We start from the raw sequence: 10,962 nt of genomic DNA, 5'->3' as shown, positions 1-10,962 counted from the left end.
ATTTCTGAAATGGAATGCTGGATGTATTACTATCAATTTTTTAACAACATGCATGTTGTACACAACAATTATATATACAGTAGCCCCACACCCCCTTCAACAAGAGTATGTCCCAAGACCCTCAGTGGATATCTGAAATGGTAGATAGCACTAAATGCTATGTGCGAAGGCCACAATATCGCCACCAACAGTCTGAGAAGGAAGATTACTACTAAGCGAATAGCAGCTGGCACATACAGCATGGATACACTAGACAAAGGCTGATCGCAGTCTGGGAAGGATGCAGCAAGAAAGCATGAGATTTCATCACAGCACTCATAATGCACACTTTTAAAAGTTCTGAATTATTTCTGGAATTTTCAATTAATATTTTCAGATGGCTGTTGACCACTGTAGGTAACTGAAACCACAGAAAGCATGGGTAACTGGTAACCACCGCACATGGTAAATTTTACAATTGGATAAAAAAAAAGAAAAAGAAAAAAAAAGTCTACGGAAAGAAACACAAAGCAATGAACCATTAGCTAGACCACAGCCTATCGACTTTGAGCAGGAGCCCTTCAAAGCCTTTCAAACAAAATATCTGACCTCTAGCATGAAACTCTCCTCCACGTCTGACCTTTTTCACTGGATTGAAGACGGCAAATGCGTCCTCTGTGTCAGCCAACGGGGTTATTAACTTCAAACAACAGAAGAGCTAATATTTTCCTACCTTAGAAAGCCATATATTTCTGCACTTGCTAGGAAGTAACTGACCTATCCTCCCACAGCCACCTTGAGGTGTCAGGGCCAAGGGTAATTAATATTTAGGTAGTACCTACCGGCTAGAAGAAACCGTCCTTGTTTTTCTCAAAAGACTATAGCTTTTCAAAGCACTTAAAAGTCCTATTTTCTTCCATTTTTGCTTACGTGGTTACCGTCTTTATGCCAAACTGTTAAAAATACAAGTTACACCGCAGGGGCCTCTATCCTTCCACTGCGTGACAACAGACAACTGCGCCGCACTGAAGTTTTTGAATCTCAGTCTGCCAACCTCACCCAGTTCGACGGAAACTCGGATTTCCCATATAACTGAGAAGCCACACAATTTTAGGACTCAGTTGGAAAAGAGAGGAGCAGGCTTGCTTCTTGCCAAAACTACCCAGCTATTTTGGATGGCTGCGTATCGTGTCTGGAACTTCGAATTTCTAAGTACGATGTCTTCGAGGAATGCCTCCACTTTTCACAGCAGCCGCCACCAAACTAACTTCGTTTTTACTTTTTTACATTTTTTCCTTCACGTTATCTATTGCCACTTCCTTCAGCCTTGAAACTCCCCGGTGGTTTGGGATAATAACGTAAAGATTCTTAACCAGCACGTTAAAAAGCCTGGGGATAATCTTGGTCCCTCAATCTCGAGCCGCCCCGTGGGCACTGACCCGAGGAGGGACGACCACACACACCTCAAAGGGATTATCTCTCCCATAGAAAGCTCTGGAATGCACAGTTCTTGGCCTGCTCGGAAGCCGCTCAGCCCCGCCCCGCCCCGCCCCGCCCCTAAGGAAACAAGACCACGCCCCTCAGCGGGCTCTCTCAGGCTCTTCAATCAGCCCGCCAGCGCCTTCCCGCTTCCCGCCCCCTGTGCGCACTTCCGGCCGAGGGAGCGCTCGGGAGCGCGCTCCGCAAACCTCGACCAACCAGCGGCTCCGCCGGGCTGGCGCGAGTGCGCGCGCGCAGATTCGTGCGCAGGTTCGAATCTCCTCCGCTTCGCGGTTGCTCGCCAACGTCTGGGCCGCATCTCCGCGGTAGCGAGGGCAGCGCGCGCCGGCTGCGCCGCCCCGCCCCCTCCCCGCTGCCCACCTTCCTGTCGCCTCCTCAGCCGCCGAGGCCTGGCCCTCCCTCGCGCGCTCCGCCCCCACGGTATCGGGCGCTCGGCCTCCCGCGCCGGGCCGGCTCCGCCCGAGCCTCTGGGCCCATGGCCAAGCGGCGTGCGGCCGAGCCGCTGGCGTTCCACGTGCCTTGGAAGCGGCTCCTCTGCGATTTCTCGGAGGAGCCGCCTCCGCCGCTCTGGATTCCGCCGCCCGGGGCTTCGCATCCCGGGCTGCCCCGAAAGCGCAAAATCGACGCGGGGGCCATGGCAGAGCCTTCGGCTTCGCCCAGCAAGCGCCGCGACAGCGGGGACAGCAGCGCCCCGGGCGGCGAGGAGCGTGAGGACCACAGCCTGGACACCGTCGAGCCGTCGCTGTCGCAGCCGTCCTTACGGCCCCACGGCCCGGGGGAGGAGTCCCGCGCTGCCCGGCCCCTGAGGGGCGGTGGCGACGATGGGGCGGGACGCGCAGGGTCCCCTCGGGGAGACTGGGGGGCCGCACCGCTCCAGGTAGGGGCTGGGGGCGGCCTGGGAGCCTCTGCGGCTGTGCGTGGGGAGAAAGGGGTTCGTCTTTCCCTCAGGCTCCCGGCAGGCGTGAGACGGGTTGTCACACTCGGCTTGTGCACCCCCAGAGGCGACTAGCTGGGGTCACCCCTCTGGAATGGGTGCCAGCCCCCGCCGGCACGTTAGGGCGCCCCGGGCCCACCCTTGACCGCACTTTGGGAGTCCGATAGGCTGGCCTCGCTGCGGGAAAGGCCGTCGGGTGCGGTGGCCCCTCGTGCGGGGGAGGCGGGAGCGTGGTGGGGACGTTGACCGAGGTTCAGCTCCGCGACAAACCTCAGAGCCAGGCGCAATGCGCCTGCCTTGTTTTAACGATGATTATTCTGGAAGCCGTGAGAGACGGCTTTCCAAAGACGGTCGCCTTTGCGGTTGCCATCAGTTTGGACGAACTAAGGGTGTGCTACAGGTCCCACCGCTGTATTTTGGGGGAAACAGCTCATGATGTTTGATCTTACTTAAAAAGATCACTTTTGGACATTAATTTGGTCCGTCAGGTAAACTGTACATGAGAATCTCTGGGGAGTTTCTGTTCCTTGGGAAATGATCCCGTTTCATGCCTGATGCTAAGAATCCCGAGAAGACTTGACTGGGTCCTCGGTGTTCAGTATGGCAGCCGCCAGTTTTGTGAGACAGTTTTTTTTGCAAGTGTGAAATAGTCGACTTCAAAGAGTTACTAAAAGAAAAATATACAGTACTAGAACATTTTTACCTGGACCTCACGTTAAATAACTTGGATGTGTTGGACTGAATAAATCATTAATTTCACCTTTTTTTTTTTTTTACTATGGCAACTAGAAAAATACAAATTTATGTTGGTGGCTCAAGTTAGTGTTGGGCAGGTTGGTCTAGACTTAAGAATGCAAAGTGCTTTTTTTTTTTTTTTTAGTTTGAGAGGCCTCTTTGTAATTCTGCCTTTCAAATCAATAAATAAATCTTAAAAAATATTTTTAAAAAAGAGTTTGAGAGGTCACAGAGTTACAGACAGAGGGAGAGACAGAAAAGTCTTCCATCTGCTGGTTCACTCTCCAAATGGCTGCAACCGCAGAAGCTGGGCTGTTTGGAGACAGGAGCTTCCTCCTGGTCTCCACGCAGGTGCAAGGGCCAACCACTTGGGCCCTCTTCCGCTCTTTTCCCAGGCCACAGCAGAGAGCTGCTGTATGAGACTTAGCCTATTGGCACAGCACCGCCCTCCTTTTCTGCTATTCTCCCAGGATTTAACAAGGGGGCTTTCGGAATGGAGAAACCAGGTGTAGGGCTCAAAATTCACCAAACCCTTTAAAACTGCAGCAAAGCATCTTCGTAAGATTTTTTCTGTTGTTTTAAATGTCTTATGGCAGAATTTATCATAAGCCTTATTCCACCCTCTCCCCAAAATACATTGAGATTTCCTTTGGCGTGACTCATTCAAGTGAAAAATGCAATATTATACTTGAGAATTTTTTCCCCCAGTAATTGTGAAAAGTATGTTTTAAACTTCATCATTTTGGAGCTGGCGCTGTGGCGCAGCGGGTTAATGCCCTGGCCTGAAGCGCCGGCATCCCATATGGGCACTGGTTCGAGTCCTGGCTGCTCCTCTTCCAATCCCGCTCTCTGCTATGGCCTGGGAAAGCAGTAAAAGATGGCCCAAGTCCTTGGGCTCCTGCACCCTTGTAGGAGACCTGGAAGAAGCTCCTGGCTCCTGGCTTTGGATCAGCGCAGCTCCGGCCGTTGGGGCCATCTGGGGAGTGAACCATCGGACGGAAGACTTCTCTCTCTCTCTCTCTCTCTCTCTCTCTGCCTCTTCTCTCTCTGTGTAACTCTGACTTTCAAGTAAATAAATCTTTAATAAAAAAAAACAAAACATCGTTCTGATGAGTATTTCTGGTTGAAATCATGAATTGTATTTCTATCCCTAGTTTCCTGGAGCTTAAACAGTCTTTATTCAGACTTTTTCTTTAAGTTGCTCTAAAATGTTCACAATTAACTAATTCAGAACACAGTGATAGTTATCCACACCTACTGGATATGGAGAGAAGTACTGTGTCATTTGAATACCTTTTTTTTTTTTTTTTTTTTTTTGACAGGTAGAGTTGTAGACAGTGAGAGAGAGACAGAGAGAAAGGTCCTCCCTCCGTTGGTTCACTCCCCAATTGGCCGCCACAGTGGGCACTGTGCTGAGCCGAAGCCAGGAGCCAGGTGCCTCTTCCTGGTCTCCCACACGGGTGCAGGGGCCCAAGCACTTGGGCCATCCTCCACTGCCCTCCCGGGCCACAGCAGAGAGCTGGACTGGAAGAGGAGCAACCGGGACTAGAACCCAGTGCCCATATGGGATGCTGGCGCTGCAGGCAGATTAACCAAGTGAGCCAGGGCACCGGCCCCCATTTGAATACTTTTAATTATAGATAATGCATGGTTTGAAACTTTTCTTCTTCAGACCATTTTTGATATCCAAGGTATGCCAGAAAGGGTGCTAGAAGAAAATATGGAAATGATAAAGAAAACAAGAGTCCTTTGGTGGACTGACAAAAAAAAAAACACCTGTTTAGAATCTTCTAGACACCTGTGTGTGCCCCCAAAGCAATAACTACATCTAGCAGGTCTCTACTTCTGTAGTCACATTGCAGGGGAAAGGGTCTAGGGGTTCCTTTGTTTATTTTGTTTTGTTTTTTTCTTAAGGATTGCTTATTTGATAGAGTTACAGAGAGAGATCTTCCATACACTGGTTCACTCCACAGAGGCCCGCAACATCTGGGGCTGGCCCAGGCCGAAGCCAGGAGCTCCATATGGGTGTCCCACATGGGTGGCAGAGACCCAAACACCTGGGCCATCTTTCCCAGGCAATTAGAAGGGAGCTAGACTGGCAGTGGAGCAGCTGGGACGGGAACCAGGGCCCCTATGAGATGCTGGCATCCCAGGCAGCCGGCTTTACTTTTACTTTTTCCGTAAAGCCAGCACCTAGGAGTTCCTTCTTCATCAAGACTAGTCTCTGTCTTTTGGCTAAAGCCTAGAAGCTCTCATGTTTCTTTTTGTTAGGTCTGTTGATCTTCTGCAAACTTAAGATGGGAATGTTGTTCCCTCCTCCTTCCAGAGGCACAGACTGTTTGGTTTGAGGGTTTTATGGTTAAATTGCCAAGGAAAAATAGGGTGTAACAACAACAACAACAAAGCTTTTTTGAGTACAATGCAATAACTATCTGCCTGATATCTGCTGTGCTCAGAATAGAGCTTGAGTCCCTGCTATCAACATTTGATATCTCATTTGATAAATACTGCCTCATATACATTCTTTCTACACTGAGGACGCAATCTAGGTAATCAAAGTTTGTGGTAGGGTTATGCAAGTGCAGATTTGTCCAGTGGCAAGATTTACTCTTCATCACTTGGTGATACCTTATTAAAAGGTGTTTTTTGGTTCATGTTTATGAATACATACTTTGAACAATAGATTTTCCAAAAGGAGAATTAGAACTTTGTAACCCCATTTACTTGTTAATGTGAATTTTTTCTTGTTATCCTTTGACTTATATTTGTTTTCTAATATTAGTAAATTCCTCAAAGACTTTTAATCCCCTTGGCAGTAGAGTCTAAGATATTGAATGCACTTACAGATGAGACTTACAGACTTGCATTCTCCAGGACAGTAATCACTTATAATTGACTGTTAAATATTGAAATACGTCTAGCTAGAATGGTGCTGGAAGTGTAAAAGATCTTTGAAAACAGTATGACAAAAATTAATAAATTTAATTTATATATAATTTATATTTAAATATATCAAAATTAATTAAATATTTAAATATATAATTAATTTAATTTAATATATTAATTTTTAAAATGCTGCATGTTGAAACAATGTTTTGAATGATACTAGATTAAATAAGATATTCTGATTAATTTCACCTGTTTCTTTTTACTTTTTTTTTCCCACTATGGTTACTGGAAAAAAATTTTTTTTCTTTTTTAAGATTTGTTTTACTTGAAAGGCAGAGTTAGAGAGAGAGACAGAGAGAGAACTTCATTTGCTAATTCACTCCTCAAATGGCCACAACAGCTGGCACTGGCCTGGGTGGAAGACAAGAGCTTGGAAATCCATCTGGGTCTCCCATGTGGGTGGCAGGGGCCCAAACACTTTTGCCATCCTCCACTGCTTTCCCCAAATACATTAACAGAGAGCTGGATCAAAAGTGGAGCATCTGGGACTCAAAACCATTGTCATATGGGATTCTAGTGTCATGGGCAGCAGTTTAACCCACTGCATCACAATGCTGGCCCCACTAGAAATTTTTTAAATTATGTGACTGCCATTCTTTTTCTGTTGGATGGTGCTACTAAGGTGAATATGAGGTTAAAGTAAGAATACAATATAGTAAAACAGATCTAGGTATCTAGGAATGTGTTAATGTTCATAATTGTCACTTTGGAAGACTGTATAGCTCCAATGCTGCTTTCTTTGCATAAAGTATGAGTATGGGGGGGGGGGATGCTTTTGAAATTCTGTGCTAATTTTGAACTTCATTGAATTATCAGCTTTACTTCATAGTTATTTGAAATAATTTTATAACCATTCATAATAAACTAAAATTTTTAAGTGGCCATCACTCAGATTTATAAATTATGGTATATTATGCTAGTCATATTTTGTAACAAATGGTATCTTTATTAAAATGATCAACTTTAGGTTTTCTTGTTATTCACCATGTTTATATCCTAACGCTTTTTAGAAAGTTGTCAAAATATTTTGGCCTATGTAAAGTCAGTGTCCTAAAATATCAAACTTGAAGAAAAAGCTAAAAAAAGTTATAAAAGGAGAGTATATTTTAAATATATATTTTAAGTTTTAGTTTTCATTTTATTTGAAGATTTATTTATTTATTTGAAAGGCACAGTTAGAGAGAAATCTTCCATTCTGCTGATTCACTCCACAAATGGCTGCAAACACTAGGACTGGGCCACACCAAAGCCAGGAGCTTCTTTTGGGTCACTGATGTTGGTGCAAGGGCCATAGGATTGGGCCATTTTTCATTACTTTGCCAGGCTCATGAGCAGGAGCTGGATTGGAAATGGAGCAGCCAGGACTCGAACTGGTGCCTATATGAGATGCTGGTGTTGGAGGCCGCAGTTTTACCAAATGCCTGCTCCTGTTTTTAAAATAAATTCTTATTTTCTTTGTTGAAAGGTGAAGCATTTTAAGATTTTTCAGACATTTTCTGTTGGTGAAAAATGGGAGAAAAATGTGGAGATATTCTTAGAGAAAATTATTCTAAATCTAAACACATATGTCTAAGTTTATAAATACTAAATAAATGCACAGATTTGAATACATGAAGTATGTTTAGACAAAACTGTAGTTTGAAAATGCAAATTAAAAAACTGTAAAATCTTTAATCTTATTTCAGAGTTTTTCAAAAATTCACAAAAATTGTGAAATACAAAGAGTTCCCATATACCCCACGTACAGCTTTCTCTATTAACATACTAGTATGATGTTTGTAATTACCAGTATACCAGGCCTAGCTTCCATTGTTATCATATCAGTATATTTGCTATAATTAATGAACCACATCAGCTCCCCCTGCTCCAAACTTCCCTCTACCCTTCTTACCTTCTAGTTATTAACATTCTATATTCAGATTGAGGTACAATTTTTTAAAATCTTCCACATATGAGAGAGAACATGTGATATTTATTTTTCTGTGTTTGGCTTATTCCACTTAACATGATGTCCTCTAGTTCCATCCATCTTGTTTGCAAATGGTGGCTTCATTTTTTATGGCTACATAGTATTCCATTATGTATATATACTATATATGTCTGATGATAGACAGTTTGGCTGATTCCATATCTTGGCTATTGTGAATAGTACTGCAATAAATGTGATGGAGAACCTTTCTCTTTGAAACAGTGATTTCCTGTCTTTTGGATGTATACCCAGTAGTGGGATTGCTGGATCATATGACAGTTTATTTATAGTTTTTAAAGAAATCTCCATACTGCTCTCCATAATGGCTGTACTATTTTACATTCCCTCCAACAGTGTATGAGTTCCTGTTTCTTCACATCCTCACCAGTATTTGTTACTTTGTGAGACTTCAAAAATCTTGTTTCTTTTAAAATAAAGAAATTTGTTTCCTGAAAAACCTTAGCTTTTTCAAGCCACTGATGTACTTTTATCTTTTTCCCCCCAAAGCACAATGAAGAATTTTGGCAGTACAATACCTTCCAGTATTGGAGGAATCCTTTACCACCTATTGATCTGGCAGATATTGAAGATGTAAATGAAGATAGCCTGATAGAAGCAACAGTTCAGGGCAAGAGTGAAGTGGCTGAGATCGACATGGAGTCCTGACATAAGGAGCTGAAGAAATGGGCGTGGCTGAATTTGAAGAGACCTGTCTTAGTGAATTCATGTATTCTTAAGGAAAATTATTTTCCATACTTGATATGATATTTCCAAACTTGAAAAATTAAGAAGAGTTGTTTTGAAGAAAATGCCTGCAGTTACTACTGAACTTACAATAGGGAATTTTTCAGTTGTAGGGGAAGTATCTTACATGTGTGTTGTTAAAGAAAAAAGCTCGTCTTGATTCTAAACTTGAAGCTATTCATCTTATAAAAAGGAATTCTGAAAATTTTAGCAATATATGGGAAACACTCAAATATTGTTTTATAACTGTTATTAATAAAATGCTTTCTAATACATTTTATTGACTCTTCTTAGTTAAACAAAATAGCTGACTATGCAAACTTAAAATGTGGGAGATTCTGAAAGCTAGTATTGTTTTAAGAACTTTCTAATGTAAAGTAGGATTTTGCTTTTTGGTAGCATGTTTGCATATCTTTCAATATTTGATGTTTGTTAAGCTCTACTGAGGGCAATCAAAAATGGATAAAGAATGATGAGAAATGAGTTGGTGCGTGCTCCTTCCCTGTTTATCAAGATAATAGGAAAGAAATTTACCATGTGATCAGTTTCTTGGTTTTGAATTGCTGTGAGGACATGATTTTTAATGCTTGTTTCTTTAGACCTGTAGTTCTCAACACTGACAGCACTTTACAAATCTTGGCCTGGGGGCCAGCATTGTAACACAGCTGGTTAAACCATCACCTGTGATACCAGCATCCCATGTGGGCGTTGGGTCAAGTTCCAGCTGCCCCACTTCTGATAGCTCCCTGCTAATAGGCCTGGGAAGGCAGCAGAGGGTGACCCAAGTACTTGGGCATCTGCCACCCATGTATGAGACCCAGAAAGAGTTCCAGGCTCCTGGCTTAGTCCTTGCTGATACAGCCATTTGGGGAGTGAACCAGTGAATTTAAGATATTTCTCTCTGTCTCTGTAACTCTACCTTTCAAATAAATAAATATCTTTTAAAAAAATATAAGAATTTTGGCCTAGGCCCCATTCTTGAGAGATTATTATTTAATTGTTTTGAGGTTGAACTTGGACATAGCTATTTTTTTAAAGCACCATCTTCCTTCCCTTCCTTTCTTTAATGTGCAGACAGGGTTGAGAACCACTAGACTAATGGAAGTTTTTCCTGTTTAAAGGAGAAAACTAATTTGAGATGGAGCAAAGCTTCTTTAATTAACTTTATTTTATTTTGCTCTCTATGGTTTCTGTCACAAATTATTGTGGTGTTACTGCCATTTCACTGTTAAAGAAATAAAAAGTTTGTGTTTGTGTTATGTATCAGTGATTAAGTTAATTAAACTTTTGTACTGCGTTTGGAATGTTGGCTTTGTTTAACTCAAATAGAAAGCCAACTTGTCTGTGTGTGCATGTTTTTCATTGTTGATGACATTAGAATAAAATTCAGAAAAGATGGTAGATGCCTATGAGAGAGATATTAAAAATAAAACCCTTGGCATTTTGTGTTTATGGATTGACAGTAATATTTTGCAAGACAGGCTGTATAGCATTGTGGTCAGATACACTTCAAAGTCTTGTATTGTTCCCTCCTACCTATGTAACACTAAGCAAGTTATTTTTCATCTTCAAGCCTTAGATTTCTCACTTTGTAAAATGATAAATAATAAATAGATATCTACCTCAGATACTATGTTTACTATCAAGCAGTGTTCTAAGTATTTCACTTGTATCTTATTTAATTCTCATAACTTTATCTTAAGGTAGATTCATTAGAATAAACATAATTCCATAATAATAAACTTAATTCCTGTAGTTCTACTCCATTCTACCCCATTACTAGAAGTTTCAGGATAAGAATTGGAATTTAAGAAAGAGCTGGGGTAGTAAGCAAGTGGGAGCAGCGGTTGAAGTATTGTAAAAAATAAAATGGTAAAGATTCTTCCAATCTTCTGTTGGACCTGAGGGTGGGAAAATGTGTCTGGTATTGTCTGCCACTCTATTCCTAATGTCCAGAACAGTTCAAGACACACAGCAGATAGTCAAGAAATATTACATTAACAAATGGGCATTTTGGAGTGGGCATTTGGTGCAGAGGTCAAGACATTATTTGGGATGCCCGCATCCCATTATTCTAGCTTCCTACCATTGTGCACCTTGGGAGGCAGCAGATGACTTGGTCTCTGCCACCCACGTGGAAGACCAAATTGAC

The 10,962-nt window shown here is 42.6% G+C and overlaps 1 protein-coding gene across 1 annotated transcript; it reads left to right on the top strand.

The window, feature by feature from the left end:
• Positions 1 to 1,751: 1,751 nt before the first annotated feature.
• C12H9orf40 (chromosome 12 C9orf40 homolog) lies at positions 1,752 to 10,427 on the top strand. Its single transcript, XM_062208426.1, has 2 exons — positions 1,752 to 2,356; positions 8,574 to 10,427. Exons 1-2 carry the CDS (start codon positions 1,955 to 1,957, stop codon positions 8,730 to 8,732), a joined length of 561 nt encoding a protein of 186 aa, XP_062064410.1. The 5' UTR covers positions 1,752 to 1,954; the 3' UTR covers positions 8,733 to 10,427.
• The last annotated feature ends 535 nt before the right edge of the window (positions 10,428 to 10,962 follow it).

This window comes from Lepus europaeus, chromosome 12 (genome assembly GCF_033115175.1).
Source record: "Lepus europaeus isolate LE1 chromosome 12, mLepTim1.pri, whole genome shotgun sequence".
Lineage (NCBI taxonomy): Eukaryota > Metazoa > Chordata > Mammalia > Lagomorpha > Leporidae > Lepus > Lepus europaeus.
The sequence above is the reverse complement of the archived record's forward strand: the minus strand, read 5'-3'. Positions and strand labels throughout refer to the sequence as shown.

Excerpts from the sequence above, each read along its gene's own strand:
- C12H9orf40 (XM_062208426.1), top strand. The coding sequence starts at position 1,955 with ATGGCCAAGCGGCGTGCGGCCGAGCCGCTGGCGTTCCACGTGCCTTGG. Across the intron at positions 2,357-8,573 it reads GGGGGGCCGCACCGCTCCAG|CACAATGAAGAATTTTGGCA; the intron begins GTAGGGGCTGGG and ends TTCCCCCCAAAG.